This window comes from Gopherus flavomarginatus, chromosome 18, assembly GCF_025201925.1.
Source record: "Gopherus flavomarginatus isolate rGopFla2 chromosome 18, rGopFla2.mat.asm, whole genome shotgun sequence".
NCBI lineage: Eukaryota > Metazoa > Chordata > Testudines > Testudinidae > Gopherus > Gopherus flavomarginatus.
The window spans coordinates 22,035,445-22,061,316 of NC_066634.1; the positions used below are offsets into that span (position 1 = coordinate 22,035,445).

General features: G+C 51.1%; 1 protein-coding gene and 2 long non-coding RNA genes across 4 annotated transcripts in view; all 3 read right to left on the reverse strand.

Annotated features, from left to right (window-relative positions):
* The window catches only part of SUPT5H (SPT5 homolog, DSIF elongation factor subunit), a 28,978-nt gene extending 20,631 nt beyond the window's left edge, over window positions 1–8,347 (reverse strand). For both annotated transcript variants that reach the window (XM_050928417.1, XM_050928415.1), the window contains exons 1-4: window positions 8,244–8,347; window positions 3,993–4,122; window positions 3,015–3,174; window positions 2,223–2,288 (exon numbers count right to left, since the gene is read on the reverse strand). In XM_050928417.1, coding sequence (XP_050784374.1) covers window positions 2,223–2,288; window positions 3,015–3,174; window positions 3,993–4,070 — 304 coding nt within the window. In that variant the 5' untranslated portion in view covers window positions 4,071–4,122; window positions 8,244–8,347. The remainder of the gene's footprint in view (window positions 1–2,222; window positions 2,289–3,014; window positions 3,175–3,992; window positions 4,123–8,243) is intronic.
* A 1,076-nt stretch (window positions 8,348–9,423) lies between these two features.
* Window positions 9,424–16,937, reverse strand: LOC127037183 (uncharacterized). Its single transcript, XR_007770298.1, has 3 exons — window positions 16,580–16,937; window positions 12,227–12,384; window positions 9,424–11,587 (listed from the first exon to the last, which is right to left on the reverse strand). It is a non-coding gene; the product is annotated as an uncharacterized LOC127037183 (long non-coding RNA).
* Window positions 16,938–19,556: 2,619 nt separating this feature from the next.
* LOC127037181 (uncharacterized) lies at window positions 19,557–25,513 on the reverse strand. The gene is made up of 4 exons (XR_007770296.1): window positions 25,259–25,513; window positions 24,434–24,620; window positions 22,570–22,704; window positions 19,557–19,797 (listed from the first exon to the last, which is right to left on the reverse strand). It is a non-coding gene; the product is annotated as an uncharacterized LOC127037181 (long non-coding RNA).
* Between the last annotated feature and the right edge of the window lie 359 nt (window positions 25,514–25,872).

Genomic DNA, 25,872 nt, shown 5'->3' on the forward strand with positions numbered 1-25,872 from the left:
TCATATGGCAGGTTATGTCTCCAGAATCAGTGGGGTAGGGGATTTTTTGCTGAAAGTTCATGTGTCAAAAACAAAACTATTTTTCTGAAATTTCTAGTGGAAAAAAAAAGTTGGATTGACGCAAGAGACACTTTGTAGTTTTCCAAACTTTCCATAAGAACATGAGAGCAGCCCTACTGGGTCAGACCAAGCATCCATCTAGCCCAGTATCCTGTCTTCTGACAGTGGCCAATGCCAGGTGCCCCAGAGGGAATGAACAGAACAGGTCATCATCAAGTGATCCATCCCTTGTCGCCCATTCCCAGCTTCTGGCAAAACTTCCACAATGTTTTCTGGTCCCAACTTGAAGCAACAATCTACTCTGAAGAGGGACTTTAAAAAAAAAAAAAAAACTAAAGCAAGCTCAGCATCTGAGAGATCCCTGTCACTCCATGCTCACTCACGCTGCCAGGCTCAAACATTCACACTAAGATTAGCCAAACTTCTTAATTTGTGCACTATTATGAATTGTGTATATTGCTGTAATGCCTTGGACCGTCAGTCAGGGGCCAGAAATCCTTTGTGTTGGCTGCTGTACATTTTTATTTGCTATGAGGCATATTATAGTGGGCCTAGGAGCCCTAGTCATAGCCCAGGACCCCATTGTGCCAGGTGCTGTACAGAGAACAAAAAAATGATGCCTGAGCTGAAGATAAAAATTTTGTCCCCAGTTCCACTTATGCAACCTCACTGGCTGCTGGGGAATTTGGCTCTGTGATCACAGCTCGGTTATCAAATCACTTTGATGATACATGAAACAGAGCAGAAACCGGCTCCTTCTCTCGGAGCTGTGCCTGCTTTCTCCAGAGCAAGTTGGGGCAAGTAGTAGCCAAAATTTCTTTATGTCTCTAAATTTAGCAGAGAGGATTCTCAGCACCCAGGGAGCAGATGCAGGGAGCAGCCACTTTCCTGATAAATCTACACGTACAATTGAACCAGAACCCTACTGTGTCTCGGGCCTATATTTATGGGACATCACGAGAACAGGGTTAACACCTCTTCTGGGACCTGCTGAGGCTGCTCCTGCAGTGGCACCTCCTACATAAAGCCCTCAATCTTCAGCCAAAACTTTAATACAACTTCGGCAAGTGATCTCAAAGGGCAAATTAGGCAGCGTATTGCCAGTTCCCCTCTCCCTCAGCCTAATCCCAAGGGAGTTGTGAGCTGGGCTTGATCATAGAGCTAATCGAGAGTGCCGAAACCCACACAGTGTCACATTTCTATGGACTGAGAACCGTCAATGCGCACTACAGAGGAAGATTAGAGTCCTTGCTGTTTTAGGTGAGGGGAAACTGAGGCACAGGGAGGGCAAGTGACTTCCTAACATAGCAACTCAGTGACAGGGCTGAGAATAGAGCCCAGAAGTCCTGCTCCCAGTCGCTCTGTGTACATCCCTCCCAGAGCTAGGGCTAGCTGACTCCATAGCCACTAGACCACCCTGCCTTTTGGAAAGGCAGCAGAGAGGGGAGATTTCCCCTCTGATGGGGAGGGGACATGTCAGGAATCAGGTGACAGAGCAGCCTTTAAGTGACAGACGAAAAAGCTGGGGCTTCCCAGCCACGATGGGATTTGAAGGCTCCTCTCCCGCTGGCCGCAGGGAGTGGTTTACAGGGCTCTGCTTGCCAGCATTCCTGCCTCCCTCCATATGGGCCCCGCAGCTCTTCCTCAGCAAAAGGAAAATCAGAAGGAGTAAAACTATGTTCTCCACTGTTAGCTGATGGGGAGGAGCATGCAGAGGAGTGACACGATAAGGAGCAAAGCTGTGGCACTGGGGTTGGGAGACACGGACAGGATGTTCTGTGACACCCCGTCCCCAAAGCTCCCTGCACTGGGGTCTGGTCAGTCTCATCCCAGAGGGCTTGCAATCCAGCTTGGGGGGGGTGGGGGGGAGGGCAGGTCCCTGGCTAAACGGCAGCCACTTCCAATGGGAAACAGGAGCACTACCCTCTACTAGTAGATGGGGAACCAAGGAACATCCCACCTGGAATGTCTATACTGGAGAGTCTTGCTGACAACCCATCCTGCCTCGCACTAGGGGAGGCTAAAGAACAGATCTCTATTTCCCCCAGGTCAGAGCGATGTTGCTCCAGAGCTAGCTGAAAACGGGGAAAATGCCCCAGGGGTTGCACTGAATCCCCAGCCGATCCTCCCAATAAGTGGGATACGGGAGGGCACAGCCTTACCTTTCTCCAGAATGTCCTCCGCGCCGTCCTCCCACTGGTCCTCATCTTCGTATTCATCGTCCACATCTGTGGGAAAGAGAGTGAAAGGGAGACTTGCTCAGTTAAGTAGGCTCCAGGAAACAGCTGGCCAGAGATGCTGCATGGGAAGGGGTGGCCCAGAAGCTGCCTGAAGGACAATGAAAATAGGAAGGCAGAGAGAAATCGGACCAAAATTCCTGAAGCCCTCGGCCTCTGGGGAATCCCGGTGGGCCATGCACAGGCAGCCAAGAGATCCATCCAGTCCACAGCAGCCATGCCCTGGGGAACGGCATTCAGCTGACAGGTCTGGCTCTTCTCTGACTCCCAAGGGGCCTCACAGAAGATATGGGGCAGGTATCTATACTGCTGCTCATAATTAGCACTTGCTTAGACCTTCACTAGCCCCACTCACACCAGGATATCTGAGCACTTTGCAAACAGCGAGCCTCCTAACCCATCACCACCTGACACGCTTTCCCAGGGGAAAGGAAAGGATTTTAGGTCCATTTTACAGCAGGGGAAATTGAGGCACAGAGAAGGAAAGTGATTTGATCCCAACGTCACCCAGCAATTGAATGGAAGGGCTGGAAATAAAAGGATCCTGATCCTCCATTCTCCGGGTCTAATGTCCAGACTCCACTCCCCGCCTAGAGCCAGGAACAGACCCCAGAAGTCCTGACTCCCAGCTCCCTCGATTCCTACCAATCACACTGCACAAGCATCCCTGGGGGCCTCAGTGTAACACACACACACAGAGCCCTTGAGGTTCCTTACCGGCTTCATCCAAGATGAACCCTCCATGTCTGGGCTTCTTTGGTGGCCGATCATCATCGTCCTCCTCTTCCTCCTCATCGTAGTCTTCTTCCTCCTCCTCTTCCTCCTCCTCAGCCTCCTCCTTCTCGCTGCCAGCAATGCTGGCATGCTCCTCCTCTGCCTGGACATCGCAGAGGGAAGCTGATCAGATACAGAGCCCATGCCAGCCCTGGAGCCACTGGGTGGATCTCCCAGGAACAGGTCCATCCCCCCTTTAGAGCTTTCCCCATGAGAACCAGCATGCAGGGCCCATGAGGAAGTGGAGAGGCAGTAAGGGTGAGCCTTGCTTCCCACCCCCGCCTTGCAATCTGCCTCCCCCAGCCATGGAGTCAGTACCCCCAGAGCAGAGTTCAGTCTCCAGGGTCTATTCAGTCCATGACCACTCTGCCGAGAACGGCCCTGAGAAGGACAATTGGGCAGGTGATTTGTGACATGGACACCTGTCCGCCTGGACTGGGGACATGTGTCAAACTCACTTCAAACACACCACTGGCCAAACCCCAGATGGCAGTTTACTTTTGTTACCAAAAGGGATTAGATCGAAACTAGTGAGATGTGGCTCCTGGAGAGCACTTCACCTGTGGATCTCAAAGTGCTTTGAAAAAAGGGTAGAGAAGTATCATTTTCCTCCTTTCACATATGGGGAAACTGAGGCACAGAGAAGCAGTGACTTGCCTCAAGTCACACAACATAGCTAGGAATAAAACCCAGGTGTCCTGATTCCCGGTGCAGTGTCCTAGCCAAGTTCCAATCCCCTGAGCCATTCAGTCCCTACCCTGCTTCTTCGGTTTTTGGTGGTTTTTGTTTTTTTTTTAAATGACAGACTAGAGTAACATTTGGGACATGCTACATTTCAAGTGGTTATAAACTCCAACCCCCCTACCCCCCAAAAAAACCACATTCCTTTAAGCAGTGGCCACATCTCTCCATCAGCCTCACCTCGTTCTCTACCTCCTCCGCCTCGCTGCTCCGCTCACTCTCATCCTCGGAGAAGTTGCTGTCTTCGCTATCCGACATCTTCACGGGGCTCCTGGGTTCTACGGGGATGGAATTTCCTCCTGAGAAATACCTACGAGAACAGAGGATGTTCTCAAAGAAGGGACCTAAACGGACTTTACCCTTCCCACTGCGCCTTCCATCCAGAAATCTCAGAGCTCTGTATAGGCATCAATGAGTCCATCCAATTACTCCTGAAAGGCACCTATTAGTCCTGTTTTATACATGGGCAAATTAAGGCACATTCAGGTTAAAGTGATTAAGACCTGATGTACACTGGGGGTGGGAAACGATCTAAGTTACACAACTTCAGCTACGTGAATAACGTAGCTGAAGTCGGAGTACTTAGAGCTACTCACCGCAGTGTTTTCACCGCAGTAAGTCGATGGCTGATGCTCTCCTGTCGACTCCGCCTCTCACCTCGGTGGAGTACCAGAGTCGACGGGAGAGCGCTTGGCCCCTGCTGGATCAATCGCTGCCCGTCAATCCCGTGCGTAGTGTAGACAAGGCCTTACTCAAGATCTACTAGCTGTGAGTGTTTATAAAGCCTCCATCACTGTAGTATCCAAGCCTCTTACAAATATCAATAGATCTGTCCTCTCAACACCCCAAGGAAGTAGGGAAATAGCATCCTCCCCATTTTACAGATGGGAAACCAAGGCACAGAGCAACCTTGGGCAGCTAGAGAGAAACACAGGGTCTGTATGTTCAGAAACATTCCCTCTTTATTCATCAGATCTAAGTCCTGTGCCTTGTGGTAGACGAAACATGATCAAAAGGAAGCATCTGCCAAAGTCTATAGACTCTTATTCTGTCAACTGAGGCAAGAGAGCAAAATAAAATTCACTGAATAACTATTATAGGCATTACAGTAGCTCCCAGAAGCCCTAGCAGGACCCCATTGTGCCAGATGCTGTACATTTTAACTGCGATTAGGTGTATTATGGTAACATCTAGGCACGCCCTGTCGCAGACTAGGACCCCATTACACTAGGCGCTATACAAACCCAGAACAAAAAGACAGTCCCGGCCCCAAACAGCTGACAATTTAAGTATGAGACAAGAGACGGAGCAGGACAGGGGAGCACAAGCAAACTATAGTTATTAACATAATATACACAAAAGGACCCACCCACGCCGCAATTTGGCAGAAGCTGTATGCCCTTCCTTTTTTAAAATAAAATGTTGCATTTTTCCATCAATTTCCATTTTAACAAAGATTCTGAAGTGCCACTGAGTATGAAAGACTCAATCACATAGCATTTAATTCTCTCTCTATGCTAGATGGTGGAAAGTTGAATAAATCTTGTTGCACATGATAACATGACTACCACTATAGGCTCTGTATAGGACTTTGAAAACCCGGTTTCCGTTCCTCACTCTGCCCCAGCCTACCTGTGTATACTTGTTAATGTCGTGTCAGGTCCCCAGCTGTAAAATGAGATAATGATACTTCCCTGCCTCTGGGGTTGGGTGAAGCGCCAAAATATAGGGTGATGGGAGCCACATAAGTACCTTACATACAGACAGACATCCATACCCCGCCAAAGCCAGTGGGGCTTCATGAGGACACAGGGAATCACCCACTCAGGGCTCACCAGAGGATCGGGGCCTAAGTGGTTATAAACGCAATTCTGCAAAGACTTCTACGCATGTTTCACTTTTGGCATGCGAGCAGTTCTACTCCGTGGTCCCACTGAAATCATGTGCTTAAAATCTAAGCATGGACAAAGTCTTTGCAGGACCTGATCCAAACTCACTGCAGTCAAGGGACATAGCAGACTTCAAGTAGCCTTTGGAACAATCCTCTAATGAAATTCTCAGTTCATATTGACTCAACATAACACTGCAAGATCAATATGAAGCACAACTATAATTCAGAACCTTTCCTGATCTCTAAATACAGTACAGCCTAGATTATCCAGCTTTCCTGGGGTGCACCAAATACATTTGGCTAAGCCAGGGAATTTTTCACTGTAATTAAATGACACTGGGGGACATGAGCCTGTTTCAGGTAACAGAAGTTATAACCTTTATTCAGTAGTTACGGCACACGTTGGTGTTTATTGATAACTAAGTTGTGCAACGTTTGCACAGCTCTTGCAAATTTTTGACAAGTTAGCCGCAGTGTTTTGTAAACGGAAAACAATCTGATTTCCTTACCGGAAAGTCAGCAAGTTTACTAGCTACTTCATATATTAGTAAATTATTTTCAGTATAGCAGCATTCAGTGACCCCAACCAGACCCCATCACGTAGAGCACTCTGCTCTGAAGGGATTACAGTCCATGTCCTGATCCTGCAAGCTGCTCCACGCACATAGGCCCAAGCATCTGCTCAAGCCCACAAGGCAAAGCTTTCAGACCAGGGCCTATATTAAGACAGGATGCAAGAAGGATCGCAACAGGCAATTGCAGGGACTGGTGAAAGGAAACTGAAGGTGATAGCGGTGAAAACATGTAGTCAAACATACCGTGCCACACTCTGAACAGAGCCCCAAACCCTTTACATACCAATACATCAGCTATATACACAAACCATTCACTCACCAGTGAAATAGACCAACATGAGATGTGCAACACAGTAGCTGGAGCCACACAGCAGTGCCAGGCAACAGTTTAAGGCAGGAAGCAAAGAATAGCACTACAGCCAGTTAAAACCATAAGGTTGGTTGGTTTTTAAAGAAGGTAGAATGTAACTACACAAGAAATGGACAACACTTCAGTTACGTGGAGCGTTGGGACATGGCTGTTGTAGATAAGAAAATGGAAAGGAGAAAAATAATATGAAGATGGATAGAGTCAGATGAACTGGGAAAAAAAGGGATAAAGAGGTGGAAGATGGGGCAAGATTGCAAACAACTTTGAACTATGAGAATTTTAATTTATGTTCTTTTATTTTACTGTATTTCCCTGACAGATATGCTACAGAATTTGTGAGGAAAGGGGTTAAATGGCTCTGTTAGAAATACTTCACTACATAACCCAGAATACACAATTAGAGAAAAAGAGTTGGAACAACCCAAAACATACTTGAACGCACACACAAGACCCTCCTACAGATTGACTGCAGTAGTGCCAAGAACCCCTCGCTTGATAACATTTTCTAGTGATAGCAGATGGACCCCAGCACAAACAGCAGGTGTTTCACATTTCCTGCCACAGGAAGGAGGTGGCCCAGAGACAGCCAGGAATCATCCTACTTGCCTGCCCTAAAATTCGAAGGCCGGATGTGCATATGGAAGAGGAAGCCATCACTTTAGACTCTCCTAATCAAGGACTAGAACTATGGATCTCAGGGAATCCTGAGCAGGCCATATTCCAAATTACAGCCTCAAATGTCCTGTAACCTGATGGGAACAACAGGACAATGGGTGAGGAAGTGGGTCTTCCCAGCTCCCTCTGGATAGCCGCTTCCCAAGAGCAGGATTACCAGGTCCCGAAGTCTGACTTCTGAAACCTGCCTCCCTCCATGTACTTGGAGAGCAACCATTAGGGACTCCCCAGGCCGGATATATGAATCCTCTCCCACAACAGCAAGTCCAGCTCCCCCAGATCTGGGATCAGATAGTGCCAGTCAGAGGGACCCAATAATCTGAGTCTTTTCAAGTCAAGGCCAAGGGTGGTGCGCGGGGAAGGTTGTGGTCAGAGATCAGAGTCAGGAATTACAATCTGAACTGCCTAGGTCAGAAGCAACAGATCACAAGTCAGCCTGTGTGCGCAGAGGGCAGAGTTTTCAGGCCAAGGTGGGAGGCTAGGGTCAGAGGTCACAGGTCAGCGAGTGCATGTAAGTGTGGGGATGCTGTGGTCGGGGTCACAGGTCCGCATGGGAGAGGTCAGGGGTCACAGATCAGTGAGTGTAGAGAAAGGTGGGGTGGGTGGGGTCAGAGGTCACAGGTCAGGGAGCATACACAAAATCAGGGCGGGCTGGGGGTCACAGGTCAGGGAGAGCTGGGTCGGTGGGTGCACACAAAGGTGGGGGGCTGAGGTCAGAGGTCAGCAGAGCAGGATCGGGGTCAGGGGTCACAGGTCAGTGGGGGCGGGGGTCAGAGGTCACGGTGCAGACACGGCCGATCACCCCGACTCTCCCCTTTGCCCGGCCGGGGGTCAGACGCTCCAGGCCGGGCTCGGCGGCCTGCTCAGCCCCGGGGCTCCAGGCCGCAGCGAACGAGAGCCCCGCCCGGCCCCGCCCTCACCGGCCCGCGGGCTCCTCGGGCTGCTCCCGCGGCGGCTCCGCTCCCGGCAGGGCCCAGACCCGGCTCCGGCCTCCGCTCGCCCCGGCGCTGCTCCAGGCGGCGCCGCCGCCAAAATCTCGCGAGACCGGCCGGGGAGTCACGCAGGAAACGGCAGCGCGTCACGTGGCGACGGAGGACGGGAAGGGGGAGGGAGGCGGAAGCGCGGCCCAGTCACGTGAGGAGAGGAAGGGCGGGCGAGCGTCACGTGCTGGGTGACAACCCGCGCCCTTCCTCCCCCTCCCGGCGTGCGGGAGTCACGTGACGGGGGAGGCAGCAAAGGCTTGCTGTACGGTGTCCGGGAGGGATCAAGAGGTGGGGGGGTCTTAAAGGGGCAGGCCCCAGAGACGGGGGGAGGGGCAGGGGGCAGGCCCTGGGGGGATTAGGGCTGGCCCCAAAGGGCAGAGCAAGGGTTGGGGGGGAGCTCAGAGGAGGTAACTGGGGGATGGGATGTTAAAGGGGTGGGGTATCCCAGAGAACGTAACGGGGGGTATTAAAGGGGCAGGGCCCAGAGGGGGTGAGGAAGCACAGAGAGGATTAAGGGGGCAGTAAAGGGGCAGGCCCGGGGAGGTGGAGGCAGTGGGAAGGACAGAAAGGGCTTGGGGTGTGAAGAGGATCAGGGCTGGAGGAGGAGCAATGAAAGCCACTGGGGTCGGCTGCGCTGTTGGGCCCCAACCTGCTTACCCCCCATCCCAGGACAAGGACTGCACAGTTTGTGACCCTGTCTTTATTTGGGTGACAGAGTCCTGGTTTGTCCTGCTTTAGTCCCTAAGCTGCCCCCACTACACATGCACCCTTCTGCACCCTCCATGTCCATGTCCCTGTCACCTGTTTAATCTTCCTACCTACAGAGCTGTAACTACACTGCAGCCATTCCCCCTCTTCGTTCCCGCTCCGGGGCGGGTTGCCAGAAGGGCGCTTTGCACCATGCTGAATAAATCGAAGGGTTTATCTACACTCACAACACTAGCGCTTAGTGGAGATGCTGTCTACACCGATGGGAGTGCCCCACCTCCCGGAGAGGCGGGAGCTTCGGTGCACAGGAGAAGCCGTCCTGTCAGTGCAGTACTGTCTGCGACAGGAGTTAGATCAGTATAACAGCGCAGCTCAGGGTGTGGAAAATCCACCTTGTTATACTGACATAAGTTTGTAGTGGAGCCCAGGGCTAACGTTTTCTTCTGACTTCAGAGTCGATGAAAATGCATTCACTTGATTTGTGGATCCAGGGGCAAATCTCAGCTCTGCAAACTGGACTGTGGGAGCCTTTCTGTCCTTGGAGCTCCAGTATTATCAGTGCTAGCAGATAACGCAGCCTGCTAATGCAGCAGACCTCAATTAAGACAACAGGCACGGTTTGCTAACAAAGGCACTCGCCAGGTTTATTGCTCTCAAGGCACAGTCCTAGTATCCTGGCTTCTTGGTTACAGGTACGCTAATGCATGAGTGCCCAGTGGCAGAGAGCAATTCAGTCTGCAGCTGGAGTCTCTGCTGTCTCGTAGGCCACGAAAAGGATCAAGGCGAGGAACTCTGACATTTATAGACTGAGCCAAACAATTAGGATAAACAACTTATGTACCTCCTGGCATGCTTCATGATATCTGTTCGTTACCTCCCCTTGTTCCTGATATGTCAGATAAAACATCCTTGTTCATTATTCTGTCAAATCTTATCCTGTCTAGATTGGGATGTAGCTGTACTAGCCTTCTGAAATGTATTTATCTAAGATGTAATTTATGTAAATACCTAGTGTGTTATTTTGCCAAGGCCAGGCATACTCTGGTTCACAGCCTTTGGTTCAGATCTTGCTCCAGGCTCGCTCTCTATACTACATCTGGTAGAGGTGTTCATACACTGTTTAGTTCAGCATTGTCTTTTACATAAATTTGTACGAGATCTTCTTTCAAAAGTCCAATATCATTAAATTCTTCATTGAGTTCTTCTACCCTCCTCACTAGGCCCATCATGGCTGCTACACTACAGCTGAGAAGGTTGTTGGGCTTTGATCACATGCACTCTGAATGCATAGCTTTCATCTTTGTAAGTTGTTTCTGTGGTGAATTAGCCCAAGCAGCTCAGAATTCCTCCAGGGCTAATCAGAGTAGTGTCAGGTAACTTCAGCTGCGGAAGGAGTTCAAGGTGATTTTGAGATGACTGTGACATCAGCTCCTGAGTCAATTTTAAAGTCAATCATCTTGCCATGAATATTCAGTTTCACTCTTCAGACAGGCTCTGTGTCATCACAAGTGATAGATCCCAGAAACAATGGCTCTGGATTGTCTGTAGTATGAGTCAACTCCCTGACTGCTTTGGTGTGGCAAACAGTTAAAAAATGTTCATCTTTCTTGCATTTATTACACTGTGTGCCTCTGGCTGGACATGCATCATCTCTTGGGATATGACTTTTTCCACACTTTTTGTAAATCAGCTGGAATTTGTCCCTCTTAGCCTAGGAGTTCTCCCTGCTTGCCTCGGGGCTTTTATGATAATGACTTTTAACTCTGTTTACAGTTTCTAAGGCCATGTCTTCACTAGCACTTATGTCGGCAAAATTTTTGTTGCTCAGCGGTGTGAAAAAAAAAAACCAACAAACCACACACCCCTGCATGACATGAGTTTTGCCAGCATAAGTGCTCATGTGCATAGGACTGTGTCGGCGGGAGACACTCTCCTGCTGATATAGCTACCTCTGCTCATTGAGCTGGTTTTATTATGTCGATGGGAGAGCTCTAAGCTTGTAAGGGTAGACATGGCCTAAGCTAGTTTCAGGTTTTCAAGTTTGTAAAGTTTCTCTAGGTATTGCTGTTTCACCAGTTCAGATTTTATCCTTTAGTGCTGCGGCAGGGATGGCTGGGATTCATTTAAATAAGGCATTTTACACATATGCCACCTTTTCACTGAACAGCATAATATAATTTAGCATCCCATTATAAAAATGGATCCAAGGTCCTTCCTAAGCGTGTTGCGTAGGTGCAGAGGTCCACCTGGGGCACATTGGATCAGCATTCATGTCACGCCCACTATCAGTACTTGGCTAACCGCTGGAAAGCTAATGATCCAACCTAGCAGACTGAATTCAGTGAATCCTGGTCACTTGCCAGCCATCATCCCTGACATGGTGCCAACCCCTGGCTTTCTAGTCATCGGCCTGGCAGAGGTTTCCTCTTTGCAGCTCCAATCAGACCCTCTGGGAAAATTGTAAGGATCCACTGTCCTAGTTTCTCTACCTCTCAATACCCACTAGGGCACAGGGCAGCAGGCAAACTCTGGTGGCACATTCCTTCCTTACTGTCCTTCAGTCCGCTTCTCATCTGGAAAAACAACCAAAGGCAACTTAGGTCAGGTGCTGGAATAAAGGCTAATTGTCCTTAAAAATCAAAGATAGTGTCTCTGGAATGACCTGTTAAAGAATTTCTTCCAGGAGGAGTAAATGCCAACTCTTTCCTTTCCCGACCACATATAACTGAGACATAGGTTATAGGTTAGTGGTTTGTTACGGGAGTGGGTGGGTGAGATTCTGTGGCCTGCATTGTGCAGGAGGTCAGACTAGATGATCATAATGGTCCCTTTGGATCTTAAAGTCTATGAGGGTTTTATCTACCACTGCAACAATGTAAGGCCAAGAGGAATCCACATTGTTGGGGAAGCACATTGTTGGGGATGGGGGAACATTTCTTATTCCACCAGGGATGGAAGGAAGGAACTGAAGGATGAAATTGCAGAATCAATCAGCTTCTGTACTAGATGACTGGAGGGTAGCTACTGTGATGCCAATTTTTTAAAAAACGCTCCAGAGGCGATCCTGGCAATGACAGGACAGTGAGCCTAACTTCAGTACCAGACAAACTGGGTGAAACTAGAGTAATGAACAGAATGATCAGACACATAGATGAACACTCTATATTGGGGAAAAGTCAACATGGCTTTTGTAAAGGGAAATCATGCCTCACCAATCTATTAGAATTCTTGGAGGGGATCAACAAGCATATGGTCAAGGTGATCCAGTGGATATAGTGTACCTGGACTTTCACAAAGCCTTTGACAAGGTTCCTCACCAAAGTGTCTTGAGCATGGGATAAGGAAGGTAGGTCCTTTCCTGGATCAGTAACTGGTTAAAAGTTAGGAAACAAAGGGTGGGAATAAATGGTCAGTTTTCACTGTAGAGAAAGGTAAATAGTGGGGTCCCGCAAGGATCTGTCCTAGGCCCAGTGCTGTTCAACATATTCATAAATGATCTGGAAAAGGGGGTAAACTGTGAAGTGGCAACATGTGCCGACAGTTCAAATTTACTCAAGATAGTTAAGTCCAAAGCTGACTGCAAAGAGCTACAAAAGGATCTCACAAAACTGGGTGACTGGGCAAAAAAAAAAAAAAAAAAAAAAAAAAAAAAAAAAAAAAAAGGCAAATGCAATTCAGTGTTGATAAATGCAAAGTAATGCACCTTGGAAAACATAATCTCAACAATTCATACAAAATGAGGGGGTTTACATTAGCTGTTAGCACTCCAGAAAGATCTTGGAGTCATTGTGGAGAGTTCTCTGAAAACATCTGCTCAGTGTGCAGCAGGGCAGTCAAAAAAGCTAACAATGTTAGGAACCATTAGGAAAGGGAGAGATAATATCATAATGCCACTATATACATCCATGTGTAACTCACATACCTTCTCAGTGTGGTGTTCTGGCCCAGCATGTGGCCCCAAGACCACTTAGAGAGATTAATGAGTTTGCTTAGCAGCCCCGTGGCTTTTAGCTTATGCAGCAGAGGCTCATGTACTAAGCTCCAGAGGTCCGAGGTTCAATCCCGCCCACCAACAACCAGGGTCTGTCGGTGTTACACGTGGTACGCCCACACCTTGAATATTGCATGCAGTTCTGGTCGCCCCATCTCACAAAAGATAAATTAGAACTGGAAAAGGTGCAGAGAAGGGCAACGAAAAGGATTAGGAGTATGGAACAGCTTCTCTACAAAAGACCAAAAAAACCTAGACCAATCTCTTCTGAAAAGCCTCCAGTGATGGGGATTCCTGTTCCAGAGGCTTCACTCCACTGAAAGTTTGTCCTAATATCTCACCTAAATCTCCCATTACGTCTTGTCCTGCCTTCTGCAGACATGGCAAACGATGCGGTGCTGCCTGGCTGAGTCTGCAAGTGGGATTGCTTGGAGAGGCATGAACTGCCCTAATTCAGCTCATCAAGATGCTGACCAGGTTGCCTGACAGTGGGCACTTAAATGCAGAAACCTTCAACTCCTCGTGGGTCAGCCCTGCCCCTCCTTCCCTCCCTGTTCTTACCTTCTTCCCTATCTGCTTAGTACCTGTCGCTACAGGCCCCAAGATAACAATTGGCAGTTGTTCAGCTCTGCCAGTCAAAGCAAACAAACCCCAAGGAACGCAGGGGAGGGAATGAACCAGGGATAGTTTTCTATTAACCTTTAATCTGTTTCATTCTGCATCTGACATTCCTTCCGGGTTAGCTAAATGCTCAGAGCTGAGTTTGCTTCAACAACCCAGATGCTAGGCTGGTGGCACCCCAGCATGGCAGGGAATGCGTGTGTGCCTCAGTTTCCCCATCTGTAAAATGGGGATAATCCCACCTACCTTCTAGCAGTGTCATGAGGCTTCACATTTATGGGAGTGCTCAGATCCTATAGTTCGGTTAATGCCCAATCACCTGACATAGGAACAGCAAGACTGGATCAGACCAGAGGTCCAACTGGCCCAGTATCTGACAATGCCCAGCACCAGATGGTTCAGAGGCAGGTGTAAGAACCCCACAGTAGCAGGTGTGGGAGAATAGACACCCCATATTAGAGAGTAGGATGAGACTAAACAGTCAGAAATTGACTTAAAACCCCAGAACCTGGAGGTTTAATATCCCTGCCAATATTTTTGTTAGCATGAACTCCTCTAAGGGTATGGCTACACTTGAAATTTCAAAGCGCTGCTGCGGCAGCGCTGCGGGAGCGCTGCCATGGCAGCACTTTGAAGTGTGAGTGTAGTCGGAGCGCCAGCGCTGGGAGAGAGCTCTCCCAGCGCTGCACGTAAACCACATCCCTTACGGGTGTAGCTTGCAGCGCTGATTACACTGAGGCTTTACAACGCTGTATCTTGCAGCGCTCAGGGGGGTGTTTTTTCACACTCCTGAGCGCAAAAGTTGCAGCGCTGTAAAGTGCCAATGTAGCCATGGCCTAACTCTGGATACTCTTGTTATCCACATATTCAGTCTCTTCTTGAATCTTCCTCAGTTCCCAGCCTGAACAAAATCACGTGGCAGGGAGTTCCCCAGACTAATTATGCATTGTAGGTTTTGTCAATTTGAATTTCCCACCTTTAACTTCATTCAAAGTCCCCTGCCTTTGTATTACAAGACAGGAGGAAAGGAAGCTCCAAACTACTGTCTTTCTCCCAGTCTCTAAGTTACAGATTTATCATCTCCTCACCCTTTTATTCATCGTTCTACGGTAACCCACCCAAACTCTTCCTTCTCATTATTGGAGAGTTTTCCCAGGCCCTTGATCATTCTCGTCACCCTTCTCTGCACACCCTGTAGTTCTGCGATATCTTTTTCGATGTGAGGCAACCAGCGCTGCATGCGACCGCATGTACCAAGTTATTTCTCCAGCCTCTCTAAAATTTACTGGCTGCCCCAACATCTAGGGAGCTGGATTCCGCAAAGCCTTTGACACTGATTCAGTTAGTTACTGAACCTGTACTGAAACTTGTGCTAACCATTAAAAAAACCCAGCAGCCACTGAGACCGATTTTGCCCCCAGGAACCCTTTGCACTAGCAGTGAAGAATAGCTAAATGTGTGAGGAGTGTGAACTCAGATCCTCAAACCATTTTTTAACGTAAGCCGGACAAAAGACTTTCTGTGCCGCCTGGTGTCAGGGATTGTACCTTTAAGAGACCTGGCAGTGAAACACAGCAGGAAGTGAACTGGTTGGAAGCAAGTGAGCTGCAGGCTTCTATAAAGATGTATTTGTTTGCATTAGCCACCTTCATGCTGGATACCAAACAGGGGATGGCACAGCCAGAGACACAGAGCCGGCTGGTGTAAATTGGCACTGCTCTGACTTTAAACGTCTGGTTGACCCTGGCTCAGATCCTTTTCTTCCCCTTCACTATCCTAGAACTCAAAATAGCTTGACTAATTTCCTTCAGCTTTTCCAGGGAAATGACCCTCTGGCCTGAGATAAATGCTAGGGATTTTTCAGACAATATATATTTTTTAAAAAACAACCTTACAAGAGGAAGAAAAAATAGGGCTCAGAGTGCAATAGATGCTGCATTCTGTGATACAGCATGGCCAGAGGGCAGCAGGAGAGGGTTAGAAGGGAGCCTTATTCCCTATAAGGGGAAGAAAGTTTGCTATAGATTAACTAGAGCACCTGACGCCAATCAGAGCACCTGAGGCCAGTCACATGATAAAAACCCATGCTTCAATCAGACAGTGTGAGAGTAGGAGCACAGAACAGGTTGGAGAAGTGCTGCGGTGGGCTAAGAAGTCCTAGACCCTACGTAAGGGGAACCTGGCTTGTGCAGAGGGAGGGCAGGAAGCCCCCCGACAAGCTGAAGGGCAGGAGAGGGAAGTAGCCCAGGGGAAGGAACCGTCAGTTCAAGTGGTTCACCACTATCCTCAGGGCTGGGACCTGGAGTAGAGGGTGGGCCCAGGTCCCTCCCTCTCCACTCCCCTCCTCCAGGACACTAGTGGGGCAATTAATATTCCAATTTAGGGGCAAGAAATGGTGCCCTGAACCCCCCCCAAAGAAGAGAAAGTGCGAGACCCATCATAATAGTGCCGGCAATTTGCCACAATCCTTAGTTAACCCAGAATGATCCCAGAAAACCCATTTGTAAATTTGCCCCTCCCCATGAATCACTTACACTGCTCCCTGCAGCACAGCGCCTCCTAGTGCCACACTGGGGAATTGGGGTCAGGCCTGACTGCCAGGGCAGAGCGCCCCCTACTGACCCACCTGCTCCTTGCAGCACAGCACCCCCTAGCACCACACTGAGGAATTGGGGTCAGGCCTGACTGCCAGGGCAGAGCGCCCCCTACTGACCCACCTGCTCCCTGCAGCACAGCGCCCCCTAATGCTGCACTGGGGCATTGAGGTCAGGCCTGACTGCCAGGGCAGAGCGCCCCCTACTGACCCACCTGCTCCCTGAAACACAGCACCCCCGAATGCCACACTGGGGTCAGCCCTGACTGCCACAGGAGAGCGCCCCCAACTGAGTCCCCACCCTGCTCCTTGCAGCACCAGTACCGCCCTGATGCATGAGCGAATGCTGCAATCCCTCACCTGTGCCAGAGGCGTTATGCTGGAAACAGGCAGGGCTACCACTCAGGTCCCTCAGGGTGCCAGCAGCCAGTGGGCAGCGTGGCTGCTCTCACCCAGGCCGGGATGGACAGGAATGCATGTTGCTCCCCTGAACCCAGCAGTCCCACTGCAGCTGCTCCAGGAGCTTGCTCAGGAATTGAGGCATGGGCTGCTCCCGGTGACCCTCGCAGGGATGGCATTGCTGGTCGGTCTTGCAGGTCCTGAGCTTCTCCAGCTGGCTCAGGTGCCTGATCAGCAAGGAGAGGCTCTCCGTGTGCTCCCTGTGCTCCCACTGGATCACCCGCAGCTCGGTGTGGAAGCAGTTCAGGTTCTCCGCCATGCACACCTGCTGGGGCAGCAGCAGAATGTGAGAGGGGGAGGGGAGATGAATCGGTTTCGGGGGCCCAGAGGGCCCTTCCCATTGGCCCCCGCCATGGGGGAGCGGGGCTCGCCACCCCAGGAACCGGTGACAATGCAGCAGCACCTGATCCCATCCCATCAACTTCCTTAAATGTCCAAACCCTGCTAGGTCCAATGCTCTAGCGGGAGCCGGGGGCTGCTCAGGAGCCAGAAGCTGTGGGCCTGGCCAGCTCAAACCACCCTCCAGCTGGGCCCCCAAAATCTGATCAGCTGGGTCCTGATTGCCATCTCTACCTGTGAAGCCACTAACCTTCCTTGGCTAGAATTCTGGACTCAGATACCTGGGTTCTGTTCCCAGCTCTGTCACTGGCCTGCTGCGTGACCTTGGGCAAGTCCGTGCCTCAGTTTCCCCTCCAACCCTTTGTCTATGTAGACCACAAGCTCTTTGGGGCAGGGATTATATCCAGCTAGGGTATTTATGTACCCATAGTAACCGAGCACCTCAAGAAATGAGTGAATTTCCCAGGAAATCTCTAGATTTCCTATGCAAGTTGTACCCTCTGGTTATGCAAGAATTCAGCCTTTTGAAGCTTCCCTGCGAAGAGGGGACCTTTGTCTGCTGATCACCTGTTACACCAGGACAAGCTCAGAGGCCCAACCTACATATAAAGGAGGAATTCACAGATCTCCAGGGAGCTGGTTCAGAACCGAGGGGGTTATGAACTTGTAAAACCCCTTGGTGGGGTGTGAAGGGCTAAGCATGGGGCCAGAGCACTTGCTGGAGCTGGGGGATCTCTGCTAAGCTCGTTAGCACGAATGTGGGAACTTTGATTGTTTCAATGTTTTCTCTGGGATGCTTCGGCCTGAGGAGTAAATGGGCTTGCTTAGAAAAGCTGGGTGGTGGCGGAGCCTGTGCCTTTAACCTACAGGCAATTATGCTGTTCCTAGTCACTGAGGAAAAAGCAGAGTCTGTCTTGCTGGGGACCTCACAGTGTAAGCAGGGAACTGAGTGTGGAAGAACCTGTCAGGAAGGGGAGAGAGACAGATCTCTGGCCCTGAGAGGGGATAGCTGAAGAGCCTGAAGCTGGTGCCATTCCCCTGAACAGGGCCATTATTATCCCCATTTTCTGGTGTGGAAATTGAGGCATGAGCTGGAAATTGAACCCAGATTTCCTGAATCCTGGGCAAGGGACGGAGCCCCTGGGCCATCCCTCCTCTTAGTCTGTGTGTGCACCTGGCACAGTGGAGTCTCTGGGTGCCCCCCTAATCCAACCCACTCCACACTTTATAAAACCATCCAAGAGCCTCAGCTGGTGCAAAGTGTCAGCAGGAGTGACCAGTGCCGCCACTGCCAAGCCATCGAGGCCCTGCTGTGATGGGACAGATCAGCATCAGGGCCCTCGAGCGGAAAGGCCCCATAGTCCATTGCGGCGTGACCTGGGGCCTGCATCAGAACCTGTGAATGGCATTCCTCATACCGCCCGGCCACACTTACTGCTAGAAATTCACCCACTTCAACAGTGCTACCCCGGGCTGGGTTGGACCCAGCGCATGGAGGGTTTCAAGGGGTCTGCTGGAGCCAGGAAGGCAGAGGGTACGTACTGTGATATCTTCTGGGGTGTAGAGCGTCCCGTCGGTAGCGTCTCCCTGGAAGAGAGCAGCACCACGGGTTAGGGGACAGGCCCAGCGAAAGGCAGCAGGGGGAAGTAGATTTGAAAGCACAGTAGCTATTCCGGAATAGATTCCCCCATGCAGCTGCTCCTATTCCGCAATAGCTGTTCCAGTCAATTTCCCCCTGTAGATAAGCCAGGTCCCCCGGACTCCTGTTTAAATCTCTTCTGAGCAATCATGGGCCCATTATACAGATATGTCTAACTGAGACTGTGCCCTGTACAGAGGAATCTGTCCAACACTTTGCACTTCTCGGTCCCCTGACATTTCAGAGTCTCAGGGCCTTTTACAAGCCACGATTAAATGAGCCTGGTAAGCCACCACCCAGCAATGGCAGGATGGGATCATGATCCCTGTTTTATAGATGGGGAAACTGAGGCACAGAGAAGGGACATAGCGTGGCCAAGGTTGCAAGGAGAGCTCACGCCAAACCTGGGAAAGCAGATGTACTAAAACTGAGAGCAGGTGAGCTGGGAGTCAGGAATCCTGGGGTTATCCCCAGCCCTGGGAGCCTAGTGGGGTCTAGTGGTTAGAGCAGGGGGGCTGGGAGTTAGGATGCCTGGGTTCTATTCTCAGCTCTGGGAGGAGGGAAATGGGGGCAGAGGAGTTCCATGGAGAGTGAGGTGCCATGCTGATGGGATGCCATGGATGTGGGTACAACCCCAGGCAGCAACGTGGTACCTTGCCCCCGGCTGCCAATGTGTCTGCTGCGTCCAGGATGCGTGTGACGCTCCACTCCCTTCCCACTCCTGGGCCTCTCTGTACTGAGCGAGGAGCCAGAGGGAGGGGATAGCAATACCTGCCTGTTATCTCCAAGACTGGAACTGCCCATGGGGGGGCCCTAACAGCTACCTAGGCCCTTCACCTATGGCATGGGGCAGGGGGAGAGCTCCACCCCATCTCGTATCTCCTACACCACTCACCAGCAACTTGGTGACGTTCTGCAGGACCCTGATGGCCTCCTTTCCACAGACCCGTCTCCCGCGCACCGAGAAGCACGTCAGCAAAGAGACCAAGAGGAGCGTGTGGAGGCCCCTCATGCCAGGAGGTAGCCTGGCCTGCTAAGGGCCATGTTCACATCCACCGCTCCAGAGTCTTCAGAGTCCGAGATGCAGCCGCAGCCAGAGAGCCCTCGAGAGCCGGGCGAGGTCCTGGGGTCCTCTGCAAAGCTAGTGATAGGGGCATGGCCTGGTTGGCTCAAGGACCGTGTGGACCCCCCTTCCTCTTCTCCCAGTGTGCTTCCATCAGCACTAGGGAACTTATGGCTGTCCGAGCCCAGGGTGAACCGACAAGGAGACAGAGGGGGCGGGGTGGGGGTCAGTGGTGGAATCCCTGTTGATGAGAGTCACTGTGGGACAATGTCACAGTTCTACCAGAGACCCCACCCCTCTATCCCTCCCCCACCCCCCTGCGGCAAGGGAGGGATAGCTCAGTGGTTTGAGCTATCCCTCCTTAAACCAAGGGTTGTGAGTTCAGTCCTTGAGAGGGCTATTTAGGGAACTGGGGTAAAAATCTGCCAGGGGATTAGAGTAGATGACCTTCTGAGGTCCTGATATTTTATGATTCTGTCCCCTCACCATCCATCCCCACCTATCTGTATCCATCCATTGGTCTCTCTTTATCCTGATACACCCCTCTGTCTCCCCATCTATCCATTTCTATCCTCATACACGCTCCTCTATCTACCTCTACACATGTAGAGATCTATCCCCATACACACCATCCGTCACCATGCACACCTTCTGTGTAATCTCACCATCCATCCCTCCCCATTCACACCCACTCACTCATCCATCTATCTTTATATATGGCATCCATCCATTCATCCACATACATACCTCTCTCTCCATCCCTCCATTCCCACCTCTACTCATCTATCTCTATACCCTCCTCTCTCTTTCCATCCATCCCTCCCTCCCTCCCCCCCCATGGATAAAGGTTAGAAAACCTGACCTATGAGGAAAAGTTAGAAAAATCTTGGCATGTTTAGTCTTGAGAAAAGGCTGAGCAGGGACCTGATAAGTGTCTTCATATATGTTAAGGGCTGTTATAACGAGGACAGGGATTAATTGTTCTCCATGTCTGCTGGAGGTTGGACAAGGAGCAATGGGCCTAATCCGCAGCAAGGGAGATTTAGGTGAGAGATTCGGACAAACTCTTGGGGGAGTGAAGCTCTGGAACAGGCATCCAAGGGAGACTGTGGGGACCCCGTCACTGGAGGTGTTAAAGAGCAGGTTGGACAAACACCCGTCAGGGACGGTCTCGGTTTCCTCGGTCCTGCCTCAGCACAGGGGGCAGGGCTTGCGGACCTCCTGAGGTCCCATCCAGTCCGACACCTCCCAGATTCTCTGATTTCTGTCAACCAGCAATTCACGCCCCATGGCCGCGTGGCTGCACCGGCCTCATGGCAAAGCCAGGCCTGTCAAATGCAAGAGCGACACCTTAACCACTAGACCAGCCTGCCTCAGGGTCGGAGCTGAGCTCACCAACTCCTTCCTCCAGAGCTCTGCGCCAGCGTCATCCCCTGCTGGCTGCCGGGCTCCAAGGGACTTGAGAAGGTGCCCGACGGCATTGCCAGCATCTTCAGCCTCCCTCAATGCACCTTCTTAATTCGAGAAGGGGTCAGCCAGAGGGCAGATGGGCTCTCAGGCCTTCATTCCCAGACCAGAGCCAGCCTGGGGCCCGTGGGGGAGCAGGGTCTGGCAGGGCAGCCTGGAGTCGACATAACTCTCTGCTGTGGCTCATTATGTTTCTGTGGCGCTCCCTAACGACATGTAAACATGAGCGGGGGAGGAAAGGAGAAGGAAGGGGCAACTGGCCAGCACAGGCATTAGTGGGGATTGCAGAGACTGGAACATCCTAACATGATTACGTCGAGACACTGGCTAATTATAAAGCTGCTGGCATCTCTGGCCATATACACACCCTCCCTCCATCCCCATACACACTGGGCCATCCATCCAATCCCATCACACCCTCCCTCCATCCCTATACACTGCTCCCTCCATCCAGCTGCATACACACTCCTGTATCTATCCATCCCCATACACACTGCTGTATCTATCCCTCCATCCCTGTACACATCCTCCCTCCATCCCCATAGCGATTACACACTCCTGTATCTATCCATCCCCATACATCGCTCCCTCCCTCTATCCCTTACACACTTCTGTATCTATCCATCCATCCCTACACTCCCTCCCTCCATCCCCATACACACTGCTCCATCCCTCCCCATACATACCCCTCTATCCCACCATCCCTGTACACACTGCTGTATCTACCCCTCCGTCCCTACACACACTGCTCCCTCCATCTATCCCCATACACACCCTTCTATCCCTCCATCCCTGTACACACCACTCCATCCAGCCATCCCCATACACACGGCTGTGTCTATCCAATCCAACGCTATACATACCCCTCCCTCCATCCCCATATACACCCCTCTATCTATTCATCCACCCACATCCAGCCCCTCTATCCATTCCCACAACCCCATCTAACCCTGTATCTGTCACATCTCTCTATGCATTCCCCTACACACCCCATCTATCCATCCACTCCCACACCTGTCTATCCCTGTAGACACCCCTCTAGCTACCCATAAAGCCCCAGATGCACCTATCTACTCTTCCATCCCCATACGTATCCCTATTTCTAGCTCTATCCAGCCATCACTATATACCCAGTCTCTGTATTTATGCACCTCACACACCCCTCTATCCATCTACACCCACAGACCCCCCCCATTTCCATCCATCGCCCCACCTCTCTATCTACCCATCTACCCTCATGCACACCTATCTATCCATCCATCCATCCTATACACCCCTGCCCACCCGCTCTGGCTTTCTATTTCTGTCTACTCCATCCTCAGACACGCCCCCCATCTATCTAGATCCCCCCCCCCCCCCGCTCCAAAAACCCTTACAACTCACGAAATGGTGTGATCTAATGGTGGGTGGGACACCGGCCGGCAGGACTCCTGGGTTCTGTTCCACCTGTATCACGGTGCTGGCAGAGGTGGGGCTCGGTCAATAACTGTTCACAGATGGAACCATGGGTGAAAGGAGCTGGAGCATGCAGCCAACATTGAACAAAGCCATGTTGTTCCTCATGTCACAGTAGGCCCTGCTAACCTGCCCCCTATGGCCAGGCCTCTCCCTCTAGGCCAGTGGTTCCAAACTGGGGTTTGTGAAATGTTACAGGGGGTTCTTGGGAAACAATTCCCTAATGGTGGACAGAGCTGTCCCTAGGGACCCTGGGGCCAGCAGCCCAGAGCCCCTGGATTTCTAAGAGTTAAGCATGTTGATGTTGGGGAGCAAATACCCATCTCAGAACTGGAAGGGACCTTGAAAGGTCATTAAGTTGAGTCCAGTTCCCCTGCCTTCACAGCAGGATCAAGTACTGTCCCCGACAGATTTTTGCCCCAGATCCCTAAATAACCCCCTCAAGGATTGTGCTCACAAGCCAGGATTCAGCAGACTAATGCTCAAACCACTGGGCTACCCCTCGTCCCTCCCCCGCGTGCAGATTAAAGCAAGCATCTCTATCCCACGAAGGAGATTCAAACTTCCAGACATGGGAGGGGAGGTGGATATTTGTTGCTGTTTTTAAAATGCAATAGGAGCTAGGGTTGTTTTTAAAAATTACGAAGAACGAGTTGAAGCTTTGTTGTAACGGGCGTTGTTTGCCTGGCCTGCTCAAGACCTGAATGCTTGTGTAGCAGAAACTCTGAGCTGGCTTCTTAAATCCCTCCCTGCTGTTTCACAGCTGATACCCCTTGATGAAACCTAGGAGCCTTGTCTTAGAACAGGATTATTCCAAGGGATACAAGCTACGAAAGTGAGAGCTTGGAAGAGTGTCACTGTTTTCATAATGTAATAAAAATAGTGTCACGGTAAAGGATAATGAACAACAAATAGTGTGTAATAAGCATGTCAGCAAAACAAATTTATATGCCCAAGATCACGGGTTTTATCATTTATATTCAGGTCAAGGAGAAAATCCCTGGAAATATTCAGTTTTAGGAGGGGGTTCGTGAGACTTGACGTTCTAGTGAAAGGGGTTCACAGGTTGTTGAAGTTTGGGAACCACTGCTCTAGGCATATACCTGAGAAATATCACTGCCTGGAGCAATGGGGCTTCACTGGAATCCAGATTCCCCCCACACTAGTCCAGCAGTGCTGAGTCAAGTGACACAAGGTGCTTTGCCTCATAATAATGGTCCCTTCTCCCAGCCTGTGCTCTGGCCTACTTCCTCTTCCCCGTACGCTGTCTGCCTGCAGCCCTCTGCAGGGCTAGCTGTGTCTTAGCACTGGGTGTGGGATCTCTGTATTAACAGCTCCTGCGCTCCACCCCAGAGATGGCTGCATCTCAGCACTAGGCAGAGGAGCCCTTTATAAAAAGCTGCCCCACCCTACAGCAGAGGTGGCTGCATTTCAGTGCTGGGCGAGTGGTCACGGTATAAACAACTGCCATGTCCTATCCCATAGTGGCTGCATTTTAGCGGAAGGTGTCTCTATAAATAGCTACCATGCCCTACCCCAGAGGTGTCTGCAATTCAGTGCTGGGTAGGTGATGTAAATGTAAACAGCTGCCAGGCTCCTCCCCAGATGTGGCTGCATTTCAGTGCTGCGTGAGTGATTCCTATATAAACAGCTCCTGTCCCCCACTCTGGAAGTGGTTGCATTTCAGTGATGGGGGCGCAATCCTTGTATAAATAACTGCTCTGCTCTTCCCCAGAGGTGGCTGCATATCAGTGTGGGAAGAGTGACCCCTGGACAAACAGTTGAACCTCACCTCAGAGGCAGCTACATTTCATGCATGATCCTTCTACTAGCAGTATCTGCTCTGCGCCCCAGAAGTGGCTGCATCTCAGCACCGGGTGGGGGAATCCTTGCTGCGCCCCACCCCAGAGCAGGCTGCATCTCAGTGCTGGATGCAGTGAATCTTCTGTGTCTAGTTTTCAAAGCATAGTGACAAAGGGCTACAGAAACACAAAGAGAGCATTGTTAATTAGCTCTGGCCACGCTGGAGCCTATAGGCACCTACCCAAGACAGGCTCCCGCCATGGACAACCAAGCAAAGGAGAGAGGTAACCCGACCACGCCTCCCCTCCATGGACTGGGGAGGGGAATGGCAATCAGCTCCTTCCCCTACCAGTGCCTGCATAGGAAGGGAGAGGCCTGCAGAGCAGGGCTGTCTAACATTCCCAGGTGCCCTCACCCGAACGCCCTTAAAATTCCCTTTTCTTTCTGTGTTGCTGCAATTAGGGTGACCAGATGTCCCGATTTTATAGGGACAGTCCTGATTTTTGGGTCTTTCTTATATAGACTCCTATTAACCCCCCCCCCACTTGATTTTTCACATTTGCTGTCTGGGCACCCTAGCTGCAATAGGCAACAGGGACTGAAGCTTGAGCTAAATAGCTGAGTCCCCCCCCCGACCCATCCCCCAGGTCCCTGGCTATGAAATCCCCAGTGGATCAGCCCAATGGACCACAGAGCCAGGGAGCTCCCTTGCCCAGAGGCATTAGGCAGGACAGCTCAGTGGAACGGCCCTGCTGGGCAGGTGGGAAGTATTCCAGGGCTGGAGCATGGGCATAGGCGAGTGAAAAGCACTTACACCGTCCCCCTGGGACATGCACACGGTTCCCTGCTCCGCCTTGGGTCTGCTTCTTCCCGCTCCCCGGTCCGCTGGGCAGAGCAGGGTCTTGGGGCTAAGCTGGTGGGGGAGAGGGGCATGCCTTCACATGCCCCTCCCGCTCAGCACCAGGGGCAAGGAGAGGCCGAGGCTTGCCCGGTCGACCCGGCCTGCTGAGCTCGCACAGGAAGGGCTGCCAGAGCGCACGGCCCATCCTACAAAGTCCAAGGAGGCGCACGGGAGGCCGGATGGAGGAGCGGCTGCATTCCAGGGACTGTGGTTCCGCTTCCCCCGGGGGAGGGGAGAAGGCTTGTAGCTTGCCAAACCGGAGAAATCAGTCTGCTTGGCACCATCGGTTCCTAGGCAAGGTGTTACTCTCCCAGCGGGGAAACTGAGGCACAGAAAGGGAGGGAAAGACTTGTCCAGAAAGGCAACGGCACAGCTGAGAAAGAAACCCAGGCTTCCTGGCTCCCAAATTCCAACTGCCATGAAACACTCTTCCCCAAGGGCTCAAGACAGAATGGAGAAGTCCTGACACCAAGCTCCCACTACTCAGCCATGCTGCCCTCCCCAGAAGCAGGAGTGGAACCCAGGAA